The sequence below is a fragment of the Hipposideros armiger genome, unplaced genomic scaffold (genome assembly GCF_001890085.2).
Source record: "Hipposideros armiger isolate ML-2016 unplaced genomic scaffold, ASM189008v1 scaffold_23, whole genome shotgun sequence".
In the NCBI taxonomy this organism is placed as follows: domain Eukaryota; kingdom Metazoa; phylum Chordata; class Mammalia; order Chiroptera; family Hipposideridae; genus Hipposideros; species Hipposideros armiger.
The window spans coordinates 5,550,235-5,575,588 of NW_017731373.1; the positions used below are offsets into that span (position 1 = coordinate 5,550,235).

The 25,354-nt window shown below is 38.3% G+C and overlaps 1 protein-coding gene across 3 annotated transcripts; it reads left to right on the plus strand.

Moving 5' to 3' along the window:
* Positions 1-34: 34 nt before the first annotated feature.
* Positions 35-23,502, plus strand: STRADB (STE20 related adaptor beta). 3 transcript variants are annotated; one of them, XM_019635652.1, is made up of 12 exons: positions 35-364; positions 4,055-4,154; positions 8,552-8,632; positions 13,031-13,130; positions 16,654-16,775; positions 17,707-17,815; positions 19,119-19,242; positions 20,459-20,630; positions 20,936-21,040; positions 21,203-21,447; positions 22,143-22,185; positions 22,669-23,502. In XM_019635652.1, exons 2-12 carry the CDS (start codon positions 4,143-4,145, stop codon positions 22,810-22,812), a joined length of 1,257 nt encoding a protein of 418 aa, XP_019491197.1. In that variant the 5' UTR covers positions 35-364; positions 4,055-4,142; the 3' UTR covers positions 22,813-23,502. The 3 variants fall into 3 exon arrangements, with proteins under 3 accessions (XP_019491197.1, XP_019491198.1, XP_019491200.1); XM_019635653.1 differs by having other exon boundaries at positions 4,058-4,154; XM_019635655.1 differs by lacking the exon at positions 22,143-22,185 and having other exon boundaries at positions 22,669-22,751.
* The last annotated feature ends 1,852 nt before the right edge of the window (positions 23,503-25,354 follow it).

Genomic DNA, 25,354 nt, shown 5'->3' on the forward strand with positions numbered 1-25,354 from the left:
CCTGCTGGGAATTGTAGTTTCCTATCGGCCCCGCCCCCTCATCCTCTAGCGTTGTTTCCCCTCTGTCCCGTCCCCACGCTCGAAGGCCCCGCCCCCTAGCTGCCTGGCCCTGGGGCGGGAGGCGGGGCCGCGACCCTGGGGTCGGGGTGGGGCGAAAGCCCTCTGGGCAGATTGCCTGGGACTGGGGCAGAGTGCCAGGCCGATTGTCCCGGTCCGGGTCGTGCCGGCTTCCTGCGCCCAGCGGCCGGCGCTGGGAGCGGGCCTTGCGCGCTTGCTTTGCCCCTCGGCTGACCTGGCTCCCACGCACGCCCAGGCCCCGCACAACTGGCCGCCTGAGGAGAGTCGCTGGCGGTGATCGCCTCGGGTAATGAAGGGAGGCCAGGTCCGGGAGGGGAAAATCTAGGGGCGGGTTGGGGACAGGAGGGAGCGCGGCTCGGTCCGTGCTCGCCGCGGGAAGCCCGAGGCTAGAACTCGCCGCTGCTTCTAGATCCCGGCCCGGCGTGGCTAGCGGCCCCTGCATCTCGCGCAGCTCCGGCTCTGCAGTGAATCCCGGGCCGCGCGGTGGTGGAGGCACCTGCGTGCGGGCTAGGAGGTGCCCGCTGGGGTTGGCGGCGCCAGGTGCGCGGGGCCCGAGCTGCCCGCACCGCCTTCTACCCCCAAACTCTCACCTTTGGCTGAGCTCACGAGCCTGGCAGTTTCCAAACCGAAGACACCCTCCGGCCGGACTGGGGTGCCACCTTCTGCGAGTTCGCTACAAAGTCCCCCCTAAAGCAGGCCTAGGAAGGAACCTTTTATAAAAGTAAAGGCTCAAGCTTTGTTTGTTTTGTCCTCGGCATTTAAATTGAGCGTTGTGTTTTTCCCTCGTGGGTTTGTTGTATGCAGCACCTTTTTCCTCAAAACTTGATCAGGATTTGTGAGACAGCGCCTGCTTAACACAGAACACACAGTAGGCGTTCAGTAAATACTTTTTGAAAAAACATGAGTCACGATACTAAGTTTGGAAAATTCTGAATTGTGCGTCGCTGTAATTTTTAAGATATTATGGGTTCCCCAAGATCACTTTGAAAATTACAGTAATTTTAAAGCTCAGCAAAGAGAGTTAAATCAGGTTTCTTGCATTCCTTATGACAATGAACTCTGTTGGATGCTTAAATCAACTCAAAACCCGAGTTCTGTAAATAGGCACAGCCTGTTATTTTCACAGCGTCAACCTTTCAGATTAAAGCCTTCCGATGAACCATTCTATTATAGAACAAATTTAAATAATTTATAAAGCTTTATCCTAATTAGCTTTTTAGATATAAGTGCAAGGGACCATACTAATGTGCTTGTGTATACATTTAGAAATCTAGGCCTCAGAAATACGAATTTTTGAAAAGTATTTATATTCATACCTAGTGAAAGAGCATGCAGAGAAAATTATGACAGCGAATGGTAACAACCCCCCCCCACCCCCGCTCCTTACTAGATGCAGCTGCTGCCTTGACCTCAAGATGTCTGTAAAATTATCTTTTAATAGTCTGGCATAACTAAAGCAAAAGCCTCTGGGATTAAACCACCCCATGGGGACAACCCCTGTAGTACTAACAAATTTCATAGATTGTGCCTGTTCTGAGTTTTTCTAAAAAATAGGTGATGTATAAAGTTTAAAGTTTTTTGTTGTTTAAGAAAGAACTTACTAAGTGGAAAAAGCAGGAAACAAAATCCTAATAACCAGAAAATTCAGTTAATCATGACATCCCCAGTCTTTCTGCTTGTGGGAAGGAAAGCTACAGGTGGTCAGGGACTTATCTGCAGCGATCACCAGTGAATGTCCCCAGTGCCCAGCATAGAGCCTGATCCATAGTAGCCATTCTTTAAACAACTGTGGAATGAATACTTGGCTGTTTCACATAACAGTATAATGACTTTCTGTGTATATATGCTTTCTTCATTTGCTTGCATATTTCCTTAGGCTACTAGAAGTGAGAATTTTACTGGGTCAAAGGGTATGAACATTTTCATGGCTATGGAAACATTGCCAACTAGCTTATATATACCATTATAAATAAATATATATATACCATTTTGTGCTGGTATAGTTGAGTGTGCCTTTCAGAGCATCCTCTAAGCCCTTATACTGATACAGTGTTTGGTAGTTATGAGTATTTTAGATGAAGTATCTCTTTTGATCACAATCACCCTGGAAGGTGGACAGGGCAGGCATTGCGTTCCCTCTTTTGTAACAGCAGATTCCAGCACCTTAAATCAATGATAGTGAATGGCAGATGACAAAGTAATCATACATTTTCAGGTTCTTCTTCCTCCCATTCTCTACCTTTGGCTTGTAGTGAACATCCTGAATAAAGTTACATCTTTCCTTGGCAATAAAATTGGGTATAATATTGATGGTTTATAAAATCTTCCTTTTCTTTCTCATTTTGCTTAGATATTTGCAGATGCCTTGATCAAACTTGAGGACTTAATTAAAATGGAATAATGAAGCACAATTTATATGAAAGAGAAGATATTTATATGAAGAGAAGATAAGGAAACACCCAGGCACTAGCAAGTTTAGAACTTTGCTACCCTTTCTATTAGGAAAGATCTGGAAACTTTCAATAGTGCTTTTGTAGCTCCTTGAATTTGAAGAAGTTGCGATTTTAAATCTCTTCATAAACTACTGAGATTAATACTTTATTAGTGAATTTGGAGAGGGATTATTTGAATAATAATCTGCATATCTTTCATATCTGTCAATAAATTCCAAGAATAAAATTGAGAACTAAAAATCACAAGGTAAAAATATTCAACCTATAGAAAATAATACTTTCATGTGAAAACTGAAAAAAAATTCTCTTATTCTAAACATATGGCAGCAAGAAGATGTTATTAATTCCTAGTCTGTTACTAATCCTGATTCTTTCCAAATTTGCTGGCAGGGACTCCAAATGATTTAATAGGTAATTAATCTGATTAGGAAGCTTTGGAAGCTTCAAAGTTTACTTTGAAGTGGAATTGTTGGAAATTCTTGGGGCATATTTGTAAGTGGCACCATTTATATCAAAAGTGGTTCCAACATTCCTTTTCTGTATTGCTTTCATGTTTCTTTAAAAAAGTAGCACAGGAAAAAATGTAGTACAGATATGGAATGGAGAGATGCAGGTATAGTTGAGTCTTTGAATATATTCAGAACCATACTTTTTTTTTTGAAAGTCAATGAATTTAATTTATTATAATATTGGAATAAAAAAAGCCTTATAATTTAATAGATACAGGAAAAATTTTTGAAAATTTCATTAAAATATTTCTTGGAAAAGTAGGAATTAGTAAGAACTTCCTCATTATTTTTTAATTATTTTTTTTAGTTACAGTTGACATTCAAAATTACTTTATATTAGTTTCATGTGTACAGCTTAGTGGTTAGACATTTATATCATTTATGCAGTGATCACCCCCAATTAGTCTAGTACCCACCTGGCACTATACATAGTTATTGCAGCATTATTGACTATATTCTCTATGCTGGACTTTTACATCCTGGTGGCTATTTTGTAACTACCAATTTGTACTTTCTAATCCCATCACCTTCACTCCCAGCTCCCCAGCCCCCTCTCCTCTGGCAGCCATCAGCTTGTTCTCTACCTATGAGTCTGTTTGTATTTTGTTTATTTTGTTCTTTAGATTCCACATATAAGTGAGATCACATGGTATTTGTCTTTGATTTATTTCACTTAGCATAATACTCTTTAATTTAGGTCCATCCATGTTGTCACAAATGGTAAGATTTCATTCTTTTTTATGGCCTAATAACATTACATTGTTTATATGTAACACATCTTCCAGTAGTCTATTAATGGGCACTTGGGTTGCTTCAGTTTAACTGTGTCTTTCTGTCAGATCCCAATTAGTGTTCAGTAAACAGAAATGCTCTTTAAAGACACTTTTGCAGGAATGTCTCCATTCCTTGTGTCAAAGAATAGCTGCCTAAATATTGTGTGGGTTTATGGCAACTAGTTCTTCAAGAAATAAAGTTTTTGTAAATCTAAATTATTTTGCTTTTGTTTTTTTATAGTAGATTATTTCTGCATCTTGAAGCTAAAGCAAAAATCTTCTCTTGAATAGATGGATTTTTGTCACTTTCTGTGAACTAAAGCGATTCAATGTCTCTTTTGGTAAGTTTTTGTTAACGTGGATCTAATTTTGTGCCATCAGAGTAGTTAGATGTTAATGCAGAGCTATGACAAAAGGCATATTCTGATGGAATATTCTTGGCTCTGAAATGTTAAGAAATGAGTTAAATTCTCATTGAATTTTTATCTCTTCAGAAAAGAGTGTCTCCTATACTTTTGCAATATACTAATTATTCTGTTCCTTTGCCCCATACCCATTTTTTCTCTTACATATGCTGTACTTGTATATGCCTCTTTCATCCAGTTAGCTATGCCATATCCTTTAAATCTTTAAAATCCCTTTTACAAATTTCCATCTGACTAAAGGCAATTGCAAAATAGTATTAAAAGTAAATCCCTTGACTTAACAGCATGACAAAAAAACATTTGGATTAATGTATAATATGATGTATAGGTACCAACTTGTTTTCTATTTATATTAGATCCATGGTGTCTGCTTTAGATTAAGTAGTTTTAGGACTTTGTGTCTTATGTAGAATACAATACAATACTTGACTATTTGAATTATTATATTAAAGCAGTGATCTTTTAAAAAGTGGTGCATATTTATGATAATTTGTAGTTTACAAATACTTTCATACATTATATCTCTTTCAGTCTTCAAAATTGTGAGTGATTGGCAGGGCAGGTGGTATAATCCTCATTTTGAGTTTGGCCCAAGATTGCAAAGAATTAGAGCCAGGGCTCAAACTCATCTTCCAATCACCTCCTTCATTTGCCAGGTCTGAGAAGCAAAACTACGAATTTAGGAGACTGCCTTGTTAGTTATATAAAAATACAGAATGCATTTACTTTATGTTTAAAGTATAGCCTTTCTACTTAAAGGGGGAGCTTTATATATCTGGAAAATACATTGAGGTGAAATACCTACCTCATTTTTGAAAGCAAGGATCAGCAAACTTATTCTTTAAAGGGTTGGATAGTATTTGGTTGCTATGTGGTCTCTGTTAAATCACTCTTCTGTTGTTGTAGTGTGAAAGCAGCCATTAGTAATGTGTAGATGAATGTGTCTATGTTCCACTAAAATCTTATTCACTAAAAAAAATAAATAAAAAAATGTTGTGTCAGGACCATAGTTTGTTGATCCCTGCTCTGAAGGGTTACTTAAGATTAACAGTTTTATATCAGTTTGTGAGTTGGATAAGATGTAAAAGGGTATTTGATAGATGGATATTCTGAGATTCAGAGCGCTGTGTGGTTGCCCAGGGCTTCCAAGTTTTGGAAAAAGATTATCTTAATCTATTATTCCACAATTATGGATTTTGTGAAAAATAATGGACTATGATAATGGGTGATTTATATTAATTCAATTTGTTAATAATTTTACTTTAAATGATATTCTTCCTGCAAGGATGAAATGTTTAGAATCCTTTGAATCAAGGTATTCATGTTTTCCCCTAAGTGAGAAATTTGTGCAACTGAGATAAAGCTGATGTTTTTACTTATGAAGGATTTCTCCCCATTCAAGTTTTACCCTCTATTTGGAGCTAAGAAATGGTCATTTCAAAGGAGCAGCATAAGTAAAATATTTTTCATTAGATTTTCTACAGGGTGTAACTGCTTTTCACTTGGCTATTATGATAATGGATAAAAGATACATTCAAAAATATTTTGGGGGGAGCTTTCTTCTGGATGGTTTTAAATCATTATACTGTCTAAAAGAGATTAATGTGTAGATTTTTTATGAGCTGTTATATTCACTAGCATTCAGTTTATTCAATGTGGATATAAAAATGTTTTGAAGGATAAAATATGACTATTTTGTGATGTTTTATAACCTGGGCAGCTAGTAAACATGCTCACATTTTTTTGGAGGGATCAGCAAAAGTACTTTGCCTTATAATACTGGCTGGTTTTAACTGTCTTCATATTTAATACTGACCACTTTCTTGCTGTGAAAATTTTATATAAAGATAATGAAATGGAAATCTACCATATTAGTTTATAAAATGTTTTCTATGTTTCTATAAACTGAAAACATAGATCACCACTCTTATTTTGAAGATAAATTAGTGTCAATTTAAGTTTTAAAAAATATGCCCGACATGCCTTAAATTAATTTCTCTTCCATCAAAAAAAGTGATGGGCATTTTTTAAAGAGAAAGACTTTTTATATGCCTGAATATATTTTGATAGCTGTGTCAAAAGTCCCCCCTCCCCCAAGATACTTCCAGGTTTGGTGATTTGTTAGGAGGATTTGCAAAACTTAGCATATAGTCATATTCATAACTAAGATTTATTACAGCAAAAGGATACAAAGCTAAACTGTCAAAGAGAAAAGGTACATGGAGTGAATTTCAGAGGAAACCAGGTACGAACTTCCAAGAAGCCTCTCCCAGTGGAGTCATATAGGATGTGCTTATTAATTCCCCTGGAGTTGTGACAACATGTGTGAAATATTTCTTATCATGGAAGCCTGTTAGAGACTAATTCTCAGGGGTTTCATTGGAGATTTTTATCACCTTAAGAAACAAAAGTCATGTACCCTGTTTTCCCCCAAATAAGACCTAGCCGGAAAATAAGCCATAGCATGATTTTAGGTGCCAAAATATGGCACCTTGGCTTATTCTCCCGCTAGGTCTGATTTTTGGGGAAACACGGTAGGTACCTTCTGCTAGCAGGTTAACAAATTCCAGACTCCCAGAAAAAAAAAAAACTGGTGTTCAGGATAAACCATATTGTTTGCACAAGCAGTTTAGGGAATAGTGGGAACTCTCCCAAAATTTAAATTCCTAGATACCAGCCAGGGATCATCCTTGCAAGCAAGTTTTTTCTAAGAATAGCAGTTTTAGGCCTGCTATGTTAACTTGTTTCTTCACAATGGTGTTAATGATTGTTGTGAAAAATTCAGGGTAAATGTATCAAAAAATGTATAAATATAAATATATGATGGCTATTTTCAACATGAGCAACAGTAATAAGTGCCTTCAACAACTGTTAATGTAAAGTTTATTCACCCTAGATCAGGGGTCAGCAAACTTTTGAGATGGAAGAGCCGCCAGGGGTCAGCAAACTGCGGCTCGTGAGCCACATGTGGCTCTTTGGGTACGTACATGTGGCTCTGAAGTAAAATTGAAAATGAAAATAAAACTATCATAGTTTCATTTATAAAATTTTTAAAGGATATTATTCACATAATGGTGATTATGTAAAAATATATTTATGGTTCTCGAATAATTTTTAAATTGTTGTGAGGGACAGGATTGACTCTTCCAGAGGTCAGCAAACTTTTGAGACGGAACGTACCCAAAGAGCTGCATGTGGCTTGCGAGCCACAGTTTGCCAACCCCTGCCCTAGACAATTCAATAGAAATTTTGCAAAGAAAACGATTCTACATCTATCTTGATATTGTTAGCTTCTGTTCTTCAGGGCAAGTTTTACATAAAACGGTGGGGATGTATATCAAATTATTGTGATAAAATTGATAAGGTATACAGACTATGGGAATTCAACTTAAAATAATCAGTAATTTAGGCTAACTGGGAAAATGATTAGTTTGATTAGTGAGAAATTATGGCATATTTTAAAAGAAAAGTTTGTTTACTTTTAAGTAACTGACTACAAAGTGTTAATGGATAGACTTATCTTAAAGACTCATTTGATGTTAGTACTTTAATGTTCATATAAAAATGAATGTTCATGAGATGCTTAACAATTATTATAAAAATCTCTTTTATAAAATTTGTTTATACTTTTCTTTTGACATGTCCTTTCTTTCTAAATACCATAAGGCCAGCTTCACCCCATTAAGTAATGGTGAGATAAATCATATGTAGGGTTATATTTCTTTATTGGCAATATGTGATAATAGGACCATGGGTTAAAATGCAGGAAAATATAAATTGTGATAATGGAACTAAGTCTCCTAATTTGCTTTGAGTTGAAGTTAAAGATGTTTATCACCTTAAGAAACAAAAGTGGTTCCAAATATACTCGGTGTGTGGTTTAATGCAGATAAACATGGTTCTTACACTTAAGAAAAAAAAATCTGAGGATCAAAATAAAAATGACTATCATAAGTACAGCAGAATAATCTTTAGCTAAATATTCAGAAGAAAATTGCAAAAATGATATAAAGGTTAAATGTTAACACCAGCTGTAAAATTAATTTATATCATCACCTCCAGAGGAGAGGACAAGGATCAGAGATAGTGCCAAATAGAATTATAGCAGATATGAAATTTGTCTTCTGCACACCCAGCTGCTTCTCTCCCATAGTTAGTACCTCCACGCTATGGATCCTGGTTTTAATTCCAGGCTTCTGCATGCTACCCTTTCTCTCTGCTCCTCACCCTGGTCACCGGACCTTTTTGTATCCACACACCACCTTGCTTAACTTGTGACTCATTTTTCACGTAATGCATTTCTGAATTTCCAGGATTGTTTCTGCACTTCACGAACACAAGTTGAATCACTCAGACCTGAAAAACAGTCTGAAACCAGTATCCATCAATACTTGGTAAGAAAATGATTGAATACGGTTAATACTTTCCTATTACCTTCTGTAATGCTGTTCACTCCTGATGCCCTTATATCTCTTTTTCTTCACAGTGTCTTTTACTATTTCTTCTTCTTCTACTCCTTGTAGTCTCCAGAAGTCTATAATTCATCTCTTCTCTTCTGCCTAAATCAACTCTTCCTGAGCAGCCTCACCTATGGCTTCAGTTGCTCAGATTTCAGATTTTCCTGGAGCTACCTCAGGTTTTCCTCCAGGTCAAGAGGGGACCCCAGCATCAAGCAGGACTGATGATTCTCAAATTTTACCTGCAACCCTGGACTCTTCCTGGCCATCAGAGGTGTCTGTAGAACATCTTAGATTAGGGTTTTCAAAGGCATCTCTATGCATTTTGAGTAAAACCTTGATCTCTCTGACTTCACCAACCCATGGTATTTCCTGCTTTGGCTAGTGAAAACACCTCACTAAGTCACCCTAACTAGAAACTATGGAATTATCCTCACATGGCCTTTACCTTTGCTCCCACATCTAGTTATACACCAAGTCTTACGAATCTGTGTCTGAAATGCCCTTGAGTCCACCCCCTCCTTGACCTGATCACTGCTGCTACTCGAGTCTCATCCTCTCTCACTTGGGCTATTGCAGGTAGACTCATTGCCTCTAGTTTCCTAGACACAGATGTAACCCCTGCTCACCGCTCAGATCAGTATTCAGCACTGTTACCAATGCAGGTCTGCTTATGTCACTTTTCAGCTTTAAAACTTTCATGGGTTTCCTAAAGCCTATGGGATAAAGCCAAACATGTGCACGTGAGCATGCGCCTGCGCACAGGGGATTTATTGGGAAATTGTCTCTAGGGAGGCAGAGTTGATTGTACCCAGGAAATCTGAACAGAGCCTTCAGCCAGTCCAATGAGCATCTCTGGATCTGGCGTGTCTCTACCTGTTTGTCCTAGGTGTCCTGGCACTCCAGGCATTGTAATTCCTGTATCCACCAGTCTTGGATGCAGGCTGCTCCCAGGGAAGTGGTGTAACCCTGGGCAGGGCAGCTTTTTCTGAAGAGGGCAGTTCCCTCTATATGACGCATTCTTGCAACGAAAAACATAGAAAAAATACGTCATGACTTTTCCGACAACCCAATAGATCGACGACAACTACTTGACTTGGAGCTGATGGGTCCCGGAAAAACACACTGTTCCCCAACAAAATCCTTAAAAAAAAAAAGAGATATGCTTGGGAATAAATATGTATCTGGGATCTTCCTCCTACTCACCTTAATCTTTACTTTATACGTAATTCTTACTACAAAAATGGAACCTGCCTTGCAAACGGCTTATTTCCTACAAAATAAGGTAATCCCATTTTAATAATGTTTATAAATTTATTCTGATCCTATCTTCAGTTGGCTTCATTTTTGTCATTTTACTTTTTACTCAATACTCAAGTCTTCTAGTACCTGCCCTTTTGTACATTAGGATGTAGTGTCTAATCCTAGTTTTCATTCAAATTGAGGTAATGTTCAGAGAGTAATAAAGTGTTATCTCCTTTCTTTGCCAAGAAAGAGGCCTAGAACTCAAGAAACTTCCACAGGCACTGCTTTTTTTTTTTTTTTGTATCACGCTAAAATACATGTAACATAAAATTTACCATTTTAACCATTCTTAAGTGTACAGTTCAGTGGTATCAAATACATTCATAATATTGTGTAACTCACTGCTATCTATCTTCATAACTCTTTTCATCTTGTGAACTGAAATTTTGAACCCATTCTATAATTGTTCCCTACTCCCTCTCCCTTCCCATCCCCTGGCAACCACCATTCTTTCTATAATCTTGACTACTCTTATATTCCAATATAAGTGGAATCATACTGTATTTGTTTTTTTATGACCAAGTTATTTCACCTAGTGTAATGTTCTCAAGGTTCATTTGTGTTGCAGCATGTTGCAGAATTTCCTTTTTAAGACTGAATAATATTTCATTGTATGTATATACCACATTTTGCTTATTCATTCATCTATTGATGAACAGTTGGTTGCTTCCACATTGTAGCTATTGTGAATAATACTTCTATGAACATGTCTACAGATATTTCTTCAAGACCCTGACTTTTTGCTTTCTAATTCTCTAGTCATCAAATCAAAAAGAGAAGTTAGGTTAGTTGGGATGATTTACTCTTAGTAAACCTATGCTGTCTTCTTGTAATTACTATGTTTTTTTCTTAAGCGTCCATAAGTCATCTATAGAGTAATTTGATATCACACTTTACTGGGCAACTGCATCAAGCTGGCCCCTTGTAGTTGTCTCCTTTTTGAAAATTGGGTCAGTGTTTGGCTCTTTCCATTCTGTTTTCTCAGCTGAGCTTCACTGTGTCGGCAAACGTAATACCCTAGATTTAATTGTCTTTGGCCTGGAGGTTTGAACCTATTTATTGTAAAACAACCTGCTTGGGGCTTCAGTTGCTTATTTATTGATAAAACATATGCGTCCTTCTAGCTTAAAGAAGACTGTTTCCCTAATGGAGAAGATGGAAGCAAAGTACAGGTTGATTAGTCTGAGTTCAGTCCATCATCTGGTAGGGTAACCTTAAGGCCATTTTTTCAAGCAGTGAACTGTCAGCCTCAGTTCATTCTATTCTCTAGCCTTCCTAACAGGGTTACAGGTTATCACTTAAAATTTTTTAAAAATTGTTATATGTTCTTCTTTCTGTTTCTTATGTGTGTTCTTTACATCTGAGTTTAATTGAAGACTACCTGGTGTAAAGAAATTAAATTGATTTTTTTAGATTTCTCTTTTTTTTCTGCATTGGGATTATTTCCAATTGTACAGTAGAATTTTTTTTTATAATCCTTTTTTTTTTTAAAGATTTTTATTGGGGAATTGAGGGATGGGAACAGCGCTGGGGAATTGGGGGAAGGGGAACAGACAAGTTGCTGTCCTTTTGTTCTTCAGTCTAGTTGTGGAGGACGTTGCTTCACTGGCCCAAGTTGGCACCATCATTGCGTTCTTCCCGGGTGAGGCAGATCGGTCGCCGGCTTCTGAACAGCTGCTCACAGCGGCTGCTGGCCGCTCATGCTGGCTGCAGGCTGCTCACGCTGACTGCTGGCTACACACGGTAGCCCATGGCAACCCACTGCAGCAGGGGCTGAAGCCTACGCCATCGCCAGCGGCTGCTGGCCGCTCATGCTGGCTGCAGGCTGCTCACGCTGACTGCTGGCTACACACGGTAGCCCATGGCAACCCACTGCAGCAGGAGCTGAAGCCTACGCCATCACCATCGACTCATGGCAGCCCAGCTCCAGGTTAAGCTGCTGTTCAGCATCTTAGCTGTGGAGGGCAGTGTCACTGGCCCTCACATGTGGGATCCAAACCGGGGCCCTCTGGCGTCCCAAGCCAGCTCTTAACCAACGCGCCACTCTGCAGGCCCTCTTTTTACAATCTTTCATCTTGCTTGAACAGTATTCAACTCTATTCATCTTTAGCCATGAGCTTATAATAATATTTTTCTGCTCTCTTAAAAATTTAGGGAACATGTAGAATCTAGGATGTAAAAAGTAGTTAGCACAATTCTTAATTCATAGTAATGTCATCCGAACCCTCATCTTTTTTCTCTCTGCCCTGAAGGTAGTAATTAAATTCATGCCACCTGCTGGTGTCTCTGGGCTCTTAAGTGTCTTGGGGAAATCCTCCTGGTGATCACATGACATCAGTGGTATCGGCCTCTTCTTTCTCTGTGCATCTTATTTCACTGCTACTGAGATTAGTGCAAACCTAGGACTCTGACTCCAAAGCACACTGTGAGACACCCCATATCAGTACATGGTCATTAACTCAGGAGGTCTGTACTCTATTCCTCCATCTCTTGATGTTTATTTTTCTTTCTGACCTCCCTTCTGATTAATTTCATCTTGTGGAAAACTTTTTCAGCAATTGTAATAGATTGCAGTATGGAAATTTTTCCTTTACTGTTAACATCTCTGCTAGCTGAGCAGGTACCTCCATGCATAATGGATATAACTGGTGACCACTTGAAGCAAGAACACAAGCAGGTCTCTGCATCTCTTCCCTTGATATATTTATTAGATACCCTGAAGAATTAACTGCCATTCTTAGCAACTCCTAAAAATGCTTCCTGGAAATTGTGCTGGAAATTAGTTTTCGCTACCTGTAAACCTGTTTTTCCTGCCCTTTCTTCTTTTATACACTGATAGCTTTCTAACTAATATCAATTATTAGCAATTGTAAACTCTTTTTAGACCTTAAAACAGTGTCTTAAGCTACCTTTCAGTGCCTTCTTGATAAGCACTTGTGTGTTGGAAAATATAATATCGTATTTTTTACTGGGGTGGGGGACCAAAGAAGTTTGTACCTGTTATGTTTTCATCTTTTTAAAACAATGCAGGTTGATGAGCCATCCCTTTCCTGGTTGCCCCCATCTACTAAAGCCAGTGAAGTGATATGTTCCACCAACGTTTCTCACTATGAACTCCAAGTGGAAATAGGTAATAATCCTGGATTTCAAATAATTGACCCTTCATTGCTATACCGTATTTCCCCATGTATAAGGTGCAAATTTTGGGGTCTAAAAATTTGGGGTCTAAAAACTGGGTGTGTCTTCTACAGTGGTTGTAGATTATTTTACTTGCATTTCCTGCATGTAATGAGGAGTTGTATGAATTTTATGATGAATAAAACTTGAGTTCAATAACTTTATGTAATACTTTTTTTTCAAATTTCGGGCCTCAAAATTAAGGTGCATCTTATACATGGGGAAATACGGTAAATGAAATCGATGACAAAAAGAACTTTTTGATCATAGTCCTTTAACCAAATTACTTTTTTTAACTTAACAGTTTACCTAAAATCCTTTTTCAGTTAAGTTTGGAATAGGGTGGGTTGTTGTTTATAGCCTTATACATGTGAAACATTTGCTCTGAATATTCAGAAATATCTGTTAAGCACCACACACAGGTGCTGTGTTAGGTGCTGGGGATATAAAGCCACATGAAACACTTGAGTTCACTTTCTCTCTGGGAAGATGAGCATGAAAGACAGCTTCGTTTTATGCACTAGAGGGTACTATAATAGAGATGTGCTAAGTGTTACAGGAACAGAGAAGATGGTGCATCCAGCTGTCCATCTGGGAGTCAAGAAAGATAGCCAAAAGGAGCTGGATTGTGAAGCATGAGGAAGTTTGCTGAATGCTCTAGTCAGGATGTTTGTTACAAACAACAGAAAACAATCCTGACTAACTTAAGCAAAAGAGGAATTTTTTGAACAGTATTGCTAACTCACAGAATTATTGGCTAGAGAAACAGGTAGGCTTGAAAGAAGCCAAGAGAAGCTACATTACCAGACTTACAGCCAGGGCCATGGCATAGCAGCGGTCTGGGTAGTGTATTCCCTTGCAGGGCGCTTACACCACCAGACATTGGACCCCAGGCAGCGAGTTCTGACTGCCCAGCTTCTTTACGTCACCCACTCCATCCTCCGTTGACCAAGCATAAGTCATTGACCCTCCCATGCCAGGGTCAAGGAGTCAAAGAGAGAATAAGAATCTGACCTTTTCTAAAATAGCACTGGTAGAAATGCCCTAAAATTAGGAAGGAGGTTCAGATGATGTCACTTCAAAAAAGGTAAAACATGTTTACTTGAACAGATGAATGAGGAAGGATGGTTAGAAAGGGACTAACATAGTTGCCTAGAAGTGGGAACAAGGGGAGAGCAGGCAGTGGTAGGAGGTACATCTGGAAAGGCAGGTTTGGAGCACATCTTCATAAGTTATACTAAGAGGTTCAGACTCTTTGTCGGCCCCCACAACTTGCCCATTTCAATACTCAAAGGACCTAAGGCAGAAATTGAAATTTGTCCCCTCTGTGCCAGAAAGACATGGTGGGACAGTGCCAGTGGTAACAATAGCATCTCACAGGCATGCGGAACATTTTATTTGTATTTTTTCAGTTCGCCTTTCTATCACTCCCATTTGACAGGCTCTGAGAATTTGAGTGACAGTCACATAGGTAGTGATCTGAAAGTAAATCTTTGTGGCCACAGTGTCTAAACCCTTAGCTGCTGCACTGTGGTACCTTTCTATAGCTAAAATTCTGGATTTAGGAAAACTGGCAGCAGTTCCAGGGGGCATTCTGGAAGAGGTAATAGATTAGTGATTTACAACTGGAAGTATCATCCTCATCACCTGAGTCTTTTTAAAAATTGCAATGCCAATATCCCATCACAGGCCTACTGAATCCAAATTCCTGGTGAACGGTAGCAAGGAACTGGCTTTGGAGGTAGTTTCCTCAGCAGTTTGGATGCAGAGTACAGGGCATAGTGAGGAAGTCACTGCATCTACCCAGAGAAGGAGGACGGGACTTGATCTAAGGCAGTGATGCTGACACTATAAAGGGATGCATGTGAGATTAATGTCGTCAAAGATCAAGACGACACAATTGGGTGACTGTGGAGCGAGCGAGGGAACTAATGTTTATTAGGTGCCTATTAATAGGGGCCACTTTAAATTGTAAAAACTGACGCCAAATGCTGGTGAGTACATCGAGCAGCTGCAGCTCTTATACGTTGCTTGTGGGAACACAGAATGCTTTAGCCACTTTCAAAAACAGTTCAGCAACTTCTTCTAAGGTTACGCATACATAACCCAGCAAATCCCACTCGCAGGCATTTGCCGAAGAGAAATGAAAACATGTCTACTTAAAGAGTGTTTTTGACAGCTTGATTTATAGTCTCCCAAAACTGAAAACAACCCAAATTATCAACTTATGAATAGATAAATATATTGTGGTATATCCAGGGTGAATTATTACTCAACAATTAAAAAGAAACTCACAGGTCGGCTGAGTGGCTCAGTTGGTTAAGAGCTCGCTCAAGAGTTTGAGCTCTGAGCAACAGCAGTTCGATGCCTGGCCCGAGCTGAGTTGCTGTTGAGCTGCCAAAAGGTGGTAGGATGGCTCAGCTAAAAAAATAAATAAATAAAATAAATAAATAAAAAGAAACTCACTACTGAAGCATACCACAGCATAGATGAATCTCAAAAGCATTCTGTTCAGTGAAAGAAGCCAGGCACAAGACTACATTCTTTATGATATCATTTATATCATTGTCAGGGACTGGAATTGGGTGGAGGGGATTGCTGAATAGCTTTCCATTGTTTGAATATGTCACATGTTGTTTATCAAGTCACAATTAGAGCCATTATAATAGGTATGTAATGGTATATTGGTGTGGTTTTAATTTGCATTTCCCTATCTTGAGCATCTTTTCATGTGCTTATGAGCCATTCCTATATCTTCTTTTATAGATTGCCTAATTTAATCTTCTACCCATTTTTTTTTTATTGGGGAATTGGGGGAGGGAACAGCATTGGGGAATCGGGGAAGGGGAACAGACAAGTTGCTGTCCTTTTGTTCTTCAGTCTAGTTGTGGAAGACATCACTTCACTGGCCCATGTTGGTATTGTGATCATTGCGCTCCTCCTGGCTGAGGCAGATCGGTTGCCGGCCATTGGACGGCCGCTCACGGCAGCTCATGCGGCCGGCTGCTCACGCCGGCTGCTGGCCACTCACGGTAGCTTACGGCAGCCCACTGCAGCCCCACTGCAGCACACCGTCACCGGCAACTCACGGCAGCCCAGCTCCAGGTCGAGCTGTTGTTCACCATCTTAGCTGTAGACGGCAGTGTCACTAGCCCATGTAGGATCCGAACCGGCGGCCCTGCTGCTCAGAGCTCGTGCTCCCAAGCCAGCTCTTAACCAATGAGCCACTCGGCCGGCCCCTGCCCATTTTTTAATTGAGGTTTTTGTTGTCTTATTATAGAGTTGTAAGAGTTATTTATATACTCTTCTTATAAATCTTGCCAGTTACAAATATTAATACTTTTAATCAGTGGTTTGCCTTTTCATTTTCTTAACAGTGTTTTCTTGAAGAGCAGAAGTTTTTAATTTTGATGAAGTCCAAATTATCAATTTTTTTCTTCTTTGGTTGCTAATATAAGTTTTATGTCTGATTATAGGAAGAGGATTTGACAACTTGACTTCTGTCCATCTTGCACGGCATACTCCTACAGGAACACTGGTGACTATAAAAATTACAAATCTGGAAAACTGCACCGAAGAACGCCTGAAAGCTTTACAGGTAACAATTTGAAAAAAATACATTTGATGTACTGTTTTTCTGAGGAGATTACATTTATAAGAATTTCTTTTCCCAAATTAATAGTTCTTTCTGTTAGAGAAAGCTACAATAGATTTCTTCTAATAAACATCCCACTGCAGAATTAGAAAGAATACTTGGAAGCCAGATCCATAGATGAACAAATATATTCAAACTTTGTAACTACTATAAATTCCTTCAGAAGAATATCATATTTGAAGTGCTGGTTTGGAAATTTACAATACCCCTAGTGAGTCCAATCACAAATAGTCATATAGGGACAGAAAAAAGCAGAAGCACTTTGTTTTTCATCCAGTTAAGTAAAATGAACTTCTGAATTGATAAATCTTAACAGAGTTGCATTTCAGGAATATTATAATACCATTTTCATTGTCACTAATCATTTTTTATATAAAGAGGGAAAGAATTTTGTTTGGATATTGTCCCAATTTTTAAAATATTTATATGTGCACATGTACATTGCACAGAAAAAAAGACCGAAAGAAATTATACCAAAATGTTAATAGTGGTTCTCTGTGGTATAGTGTTAGCAGGGACTTTTATCTTCGTATTTTGATGTATTTTTAAATGTTTCGATACTAAGAACATAGGATAGTTAATAAAAGCATGACCTCCGGAGTCAAACTGTAAGGTCACCTCCCACTTTCACTGCTTTTATTAATGATGTGCTCTTGGACAAGTTTTCTAACTTATTTTTAAGTGTCCTCTTCTATAAAATGGGAAGTGTAATATCACTTACTTCATGTAGTGGTTGTGAGATTTAAAGAGATGACAGCACTAAGAACAGTCGTTAGTAATAATAAGTTCCCCTGTTAGCTGCCACTATTGCTATCTTCATCATAAGGAAAAAAGGCTGTGTTTAAATGTCTTGTCTCTTATGTGTCTATCCTAGAAAGCAGTGATTCTATCCCACTTTTTCCGGCACCCCAATATTACAACGTATTGGACTGTTTTTACTGTTGGCAGCTGGCTTTGGGTTATTTCTCCATTTATGGCCTACGGTAAGAAAACTTGTTCAGATAAAATAACTCGTAGTGGAGCCGGCCGAGTGGCATGATGGTTAAGAACTGGCTTGGGACGCCAGACGGCCCCGGTTCGGATCCCACATATGAGGGCCAGTGACATTGCCCTCTACAGCTAAGATGCTGAACAACAGCTCAACCTGGAGCTGGGCTGCCGTGAGTCACCAACGATGGCGTAGGGTGCAGCCCCTGTGGCAGTAGGTTGCCATGGGCTACCGTGTGTAGCCAGCTGCCAGCGTGAGCGGCCAGCAGCCGCAGTGAGTGGCTGTCCAGAAACCGGCAACTGATCTGCCTCGCCCAGGAAGAGCGCAATGATGGTGCCAACTTGGGCCAGTGAAGCAACATCCTCCACAACTAGACTGAAGAACAAAATGACAGCAACTTGTCTGTTCTCCTTCCCCCAATTCCCCAGTGCTGTTCCCATCCCCCAATTCCCCAATAAAAATCTTAAAAAAAAAACCTCGTAGTTTAGCCTGGATGCTATAGTTGTCAGGATGAGTAGGACCTTAAATTTCTGATTCACTGCTTTTAAATTATTAATCTGATGGCCAATTCCAGATTTCATGATATACTTGTATTTCTATATCTGGTTCATGTTGAATTTTAGTCTTCAGAAAAGAAACTAATGGGTCTGATGACCACTGAACCACCACTGCTTCTCCAAGAAGCCATGCCTGTGAACAAGCTGTCTCTTCCCTTCAGTTTCCTCCCTCTCTCAATGGAGAGTGACCATTATTCTTCAGGCAGAAGTTTTTCTACCTGTGCACACCATTCCTGTGCTTATTTCTCCACATTGTAAACTTATTTCACTGCATTGTAAACATATGTACCTGTCTTCTTCACTGGACTTGAGCTTCTTGAGAGCAGGATCATGTATGTATTTTTCATTTTGGGGTACCCAGGCGCTCATACAGTACCTAGCAAAAAGTAGTGCTCAGTACGTGTGTTGAATAAATAAATGAATGGATCCTAGAACTTTGATTTTTAGGACAGCTTTTGTGAATTTTCTCTGGATTTAAAAAATACATAGATAAACACACAATATGTATTTTTTATTAGCAATATTGAGAATTGTTAATTCTCTTTCATAATCTTCAGAGTGTCATTAGAAAAGTCTTTTTAACGATTCTTGAAGGAAAAATACCTTTGCATAGGCAAGTGGTTAGACTCTAAAATGTAACGTGTGTGTGTCTGTGTTTATGGTTGAAAAGAAAATTTAAAACATAGCTAGAATTAAAATCACTTTCAATGTTCATTTAAAGATTTCAGGGCTTTCTTTCAGGTTCAGCAAATCAACTCTTGAGGACTTATTTTCCTGAAGGAATGAGTGAAACTTTAATAAGGAACATTCTCTTTGGAGCAGTGAGAGGGTTGAACTATCTGCACCAAAATGGCTGTATTCACAGGTATTTGCTTATTTGTATTTTGCAAAATGAAAGAATTTTAGCGGAAGATCTTTTAGAGAGCCTGTTAGAAAGGAGGAATAGGAAACTTGTAAATAAAAACAGAGGGAGGAAGGGGCCAGTAGATACTGCTTACGTTTTGTGCTCATTCACCAAAATGTTGAGACGGCCTTCTCTGTGCCGAGTGCTGTGCTCAGTACTGGGGTGGAGCACCCGCCCTGATTACGCTCAAGTCTCAATCTCATGAGGAATAGAAGCTGTAGGGAGTGGGACTCCAATTAGCCTTTTTGTTTTTTCTTAAACAAAGAGCTTTTTTATCTGCTTTTCAGCTTTATGTCATAGTTCTATCATGTACAAATTGTAACTAAACCTTCCTTTAATTTCTTAAATATTTTGTAGCACCTTAAGATTATCATACTGAATATCAATTCTCTTGTTACCAGACTTAGATGCAGAACTAATTGGCTGAATGTTAAAAAACAGTGCTGTTCTAAGATATATTGAGACTTGGTTTTTCTTTTTAATTAAGTTACTTTTAAATAAATTTGCTTTCTTATTGTTTCAACCTCCTTAATGCTTTTTTTCTTACTATTTGTTGTTTTTTAGCAGCATTCTGGTTAACTGAAGATTTCTAACACATTGTATTCTAATTTTTCAAGGTTTTATTATACTTTATCAGACTATTGGCCATCCTATTCTATTATTCTGTTAGGAACTCTATTAGTTTCCAAATTCAGTGTTTTGGCTGAAAAACAAGACTTTTATTTGACAAAGGAAGTTTCTATGTAAGGCATATTTTTATAAATTATGTTAATACCACGAGAGGCTGTCTTTTAATGGATAATATTGCATTTAACTTTAAATTATAACTTATGCTTTAAATATTATTTAATTGATTTTTTTAGACTTCTTGAGTCTTTTGCAATAGCATCCTAAAATAGTGAAATTAATTTGATTCCACTCCAAGTTTGAAAATAATATTATCACTTCCAAACATGTAGCTCTCAGTTATATGTTCCCTTGTTCTAATGCTGTATGAAATAGCTGAAAGGATTCCCATAATTCCCTGAACATTTCCTACATATATATAGCAGTGTGCTGCTATTTTATAAGGAGTATTTAATTTCCAAGAGAATACATGGATTTGTTCTGACCAGATTTTTATTCTTTCTTCATTGGCCAATTTCCTAGTATTTAGGATTGTTTCTTTCTGTTCTAGGAGTTTTAAAGCCAGCCATATCCTCATTTCTGGTGATGGCCTAGTGACCCTCTCTGGCCTGTCCCATCTGCATAGTTTGGTTAAGCACGGACAGAGGCATAGGGCTGTGTATGATTTCCCACAGTTCAGCACATCAGTGCAGCCGTGGCTGAGTCCAGAACTACTGAGACAGGTCAGGTGTGGCCCTTGCATTGGGTTGTCTGTGCGTCTCGAGTGTCTTCTGAGCTTGACTAAAGGACAGTTGTGACCTTATATTTGGATTGGTGAATGGCCTACTACTGCAAGGCTTTTTTGCTCTTTCTTCTCAGAATTAATATGTTAGGAATTTTAAAATGTATATGATATATTAGATTATAGCTTGATTTCTCACTCATGAGCTTTTTTCCATTATTGTTCACCATCCTTTATCAAAAAAGCACATGTATGTAATGTTTTAAGTTATTTACACTGAAGGACTTCAAATTAATTGTTCTACAGGATTTACATGGATATAATGTAAAGTCAGATATTTACAGTGTTGGGATTACAGCATGTGAATTGGCCAGTGGGCAGGTACCTTTCCAAGACATGCACAGGACCCAGGTAAATGCTACTAAAATCTCTGAACTACCTTCCTTTTATATGATCCCATATAATCTAGTTAATATATGTTAAACATCTTTGCTGTAGACTCTTGGGATATTTATTGCTGTTGTTCTAATATTTTGCCTGAAAAGGGTTGAAGGAAATTTTTTGTTCTTTTAGATGCTGTTGCAGAAACTGAAAGGCCCTCCTTATAGCCCATTGGATATCAGTATTTTCCCTCAGTCAGAATCCAGAATGAAGAATTCCCGATCAGGTGTAGACTCTGGGATTGGAGAAAGTGTACTTGTCTCCAGTGGAACTCGCACAGTAAATAGTGACAGATTGCAAACACCGGCCTCAAAAACTTTTTCTCCTGCCTTCTTTAGCTTAGTACAGCTCTGTTTGCAACAAGATCCTGAAAAGAGGTACAATGGTTCACTTCTAAATAACATAAAACATGTGTTTTATATTTTATAGAAGCTTTGTGATAGTCCCTTCCCACCAAATTCAAATCTTTCAATCAAAAAAAAATTATAGTCTAATCCAGACAATATCAACAATGCTAAGAACACGTAGAGGCAGTGAGCAAATGGGAAGAATACTGGTTTCAAGGCAAAAGACTTGGGCTCCAGTCTTAGCTATTTCATTTCCTAACCAAGTCACTTTGTAAAAATCTGTTAATCTCTTTGGACATTAATAACTGCATTTATGTTAAGACAATTTAGAAACTTCCAAGCAGTACACAAATATTGGTTGCTGCTATTATAATAGTATAAATTAACATGGATAATATATATTAGCATTTGTATTTTGGAAATAAGGTGTATATATATGTCTTATCTAATTTTTGCCCCTTAATGCCCAGCATAAGCTCCTTATAATTAGTAAGTGCCCAATAAATGTTGAGTTATATACTAATTAAAGGATATCTCTAGAATTAATTATTCCCGTTAATCAAGGATGAGACTAAGAATTGGGTTTTCTTGACATGTATTAGTTTTCCTTTTTTTAGTATTGGGTTTTATAGCTCTAAACCTAATTTCCAATATATTTTTATACCTAAAAATCTACATTCTAATATGAAGTCCTTCCTTTATATGACTTTAAAAAAATTTTTCAGGCCATCAGCAAGCAGTTTATTGTCCCATGTTTTCTTCAAACAGGTGAGCTGATCTATCTTCTGTTGTCTAGATGTTTTTAAATACTATTAAAAAGTCACTTCATTTTGTTGGCTTAATGGGACAGTTTGGTTGCCAAGGTTCTTAATAACATTCTTACAAAACAAGAAAACTTTTTTGGTAATTCAGTTACAGACTTTTTAAAAATGTTCATTCTGCAAAACAAAATGAGTAAAAACCAATGGAATATTATCATATGTTACTATATTCCCAGTTTATATTTTGATTAACTTAGAGGCATTTTAGTTTTCTGTATCAAGGGAAAAATAATTCTGATAAAATTCAGGTTTTTTTGGCTGTCACTTCTTCCTGTTTTCAGGTGACCAGAATCAAAGGCATTTTTAGTGAAAATACCTAAAAATAATTTTAAACACTTTTAATGTGATTTTTTAAAAAGTTACTTATTGCTAACAAAACTAATGTATTGAATTCATGTGCCAACAGCCTTATTTTGAGTTTCTTTAACAGATGAAAGAAGAAAGCCAGGATTCAATACTCTCACTGTTGCCTCCTGCTTATCACAAGCCATCAGTAGCACTGCCTCCAGCGTCACCTTGGACTGAGCCAGAACGTGATTTTCCTGATGAAAAAGACTCAAACTGGGAATTCTAGGGCTGCCAAATCCTTTTATGTCCTATATACTTGACACTTTCTCCCTGCTGCTTTTTCTTCTGTATTGCTAGGTACAAACACTAGAATTATACTTGAAAATACAGTTGCACTGGAGAATCTATCGTTTTAAACCACTCTGTTCAAAGGAGCATGAGTTTACAGCCCCTTTGGTTCGCTCAGAGTGCTATTACAACTCCAGGGGAACTTTAGAGTTATTAATCTAGCTACATTTAATGTCCTCTATTTTCACATTTCCCCCCCAAAACTGTGATTAACTCCTCTTCTTGATTTCTCAATATAATTTTTGAGCCAGTTCATTTTTTCAGCATTTTGTTGCCCTCAGGAGAATGAGCCCTCAAAGGACAGGCTTCCAAGTCCATGTTTTACTCCGGGTCTCTAGCCCTTTTCATCAGCTCTTGTTAGACCAACAGGCTGGTTTATCTGGGCATCAAATCCTTTTTTGGTAGCAGGGAAAATGTTTATGATTTGCCATTTTCTTCTGTTAACATGTATAGTAACATCAAACTGAGCCTCACTCACATTAAATGATTCACTTGAAATATGTAGAGAAGTTGTGATTTGCTTTTTTTTTTTTTTTAAGGGCTAAAGTAACACTTTTCTACTTCTGTAAACTAAAGATCCTAAATTCATGCACCCTGTGGGAGCTCAATAAAAATTTATTGAATTGAGCTTATGCTTTTATTTATTTTGTGTGGTTTGACAAAACTAAAACAGAGATTCTAATTTATTTTTTAGCCAAGGAAAGCTGTTTTGCAAACTGATTTGTTTACATAACCTATTGGATTGGGGGCATCCTAGTATTTGATTCAGTGGAGTCAGAATATGTTCTGGCCCTATATATGATTATTCTTGTTCCTGTAGGTGATATAACATGTAAGGACATAGAGATCTTAATTCATGTTATTACCTTATTAGCAAAAGAGAGATGCTGTGTCTCAAAAAGAGTATGTAGTTTCAACTGTGGTAAATTGGGACCTACCTCAGTTAGATTTTTCTTCATCTGTACGCTCTTATTAAGCCACTAAGACCTGCCACGGTGGAGGAGGGAGAGGAGATGAATACTAGTTGAGGCCCTGAGATCACCTGTAGTGGAAGGGGCTATAGTATTTCACTAAGCTCCTAAATTTCCCTTCACCAAGAGAGGCTCACAGGAACCATAGAGGAGGTTCTCCCAAATCTGTGTGGAGTGTTGGTAGTGCCAAAGGTGGACTGTGGAGACCACGAAACATTGCCTCTCAGATCTCTCGTGAGTGTATTATGGTTGTCCACAGAAACAGAAACAGTAGGAGATTTATTACAAGGCACTGGCCCACATGCTTATGGAGGCCAACAAGACCCAAGATCTGCAAGGCGAGTGGGCAAACTGGAGACCCAAGAGAACCAATGGTGTTCTAGTCCGGGGGCTGGCGGTCTGAAGACAGGAAGAGCTGATATTTCAGTTTGAGTCAAAGGCAGGAAAAAGCTGATATCCCAGTTTGAAGGCAGGCAGGCAGGAGGAATTCTCATACTTGGGTGAGTATCAGCCTTTTTAGGCCTTGGACTGGTGAGACCCACCCATATCAATGTGGAAATCCACTTTAGTCAGTTTACAGATTCAGATATTAGTTTCACCCCAAAACATCCTCACAGAAATACCCAGAATGTTTGACCAAATATCTGGGCACCCTGTGGCCCAGTCAAGTTGACATATGAAATTAACCATCACAGTAGATACTGTACTTGACTGACAGCCTCATCCTGAGAGTGTCTTAAATTTTGTACCATAGGATCCTTGCTTGCTGTATTCATTTTCTATTGCTGTTATAATAGATTACCACAAACTTAGTGGCTTGAAATAACAAATTTATTATTTCATAGTTGTGGAGGTCAGAAGTTTAAAATGGGTTGGCAAAGCTATGTTCCTTCTGGAGGCTTCTAGGGGTTGCCTGCCTCCCTTTGCTTCATGGGCCAGCATTGTTCCTTCTGTTTCAGTGATCAAATCTCCTCTGACTCCCACCCTTGTGATTACATTGGTCCTACCCAGATAATCCAGGATAATCTCCCCATCTCAAAATCCTTAATCACAGCTGCAGTCCCTTTTCCCAGATAAAGTAATATATTCACAGGTTCCTGGGATTAGGATGTGGGTATGTTTGGGGATGATTATTTTGCCTACCACTCATGTCTAATCATCTCGGTGTCTTCTTTTTGAAGGACCCAAGATAACACAGTCACCTCAGCTAAAATACCCTCCTGTGAGCTCCTATATATAGTACTTTCCCCAAACAATTCTGTGTTTATGGCACCAATAGATGGTGGACTCCTTGAGAATATTGTCTTAATCACTATGTTTAGCAAAGCGTTAGGCATATTATGGATATTTAATAGAGTTCAACCTTGAGTAAAGGGTATGAGATTTAAAAAAAAATTTTTTTTAAATACTTGAAAATTTGAGATATTTCTATGGTAGGAAAATTTTAACTCTGTCACAGTATTGCTATTAAAAGTTTAATGAGGCAAAGGGATTTGAGATTTCCTACCA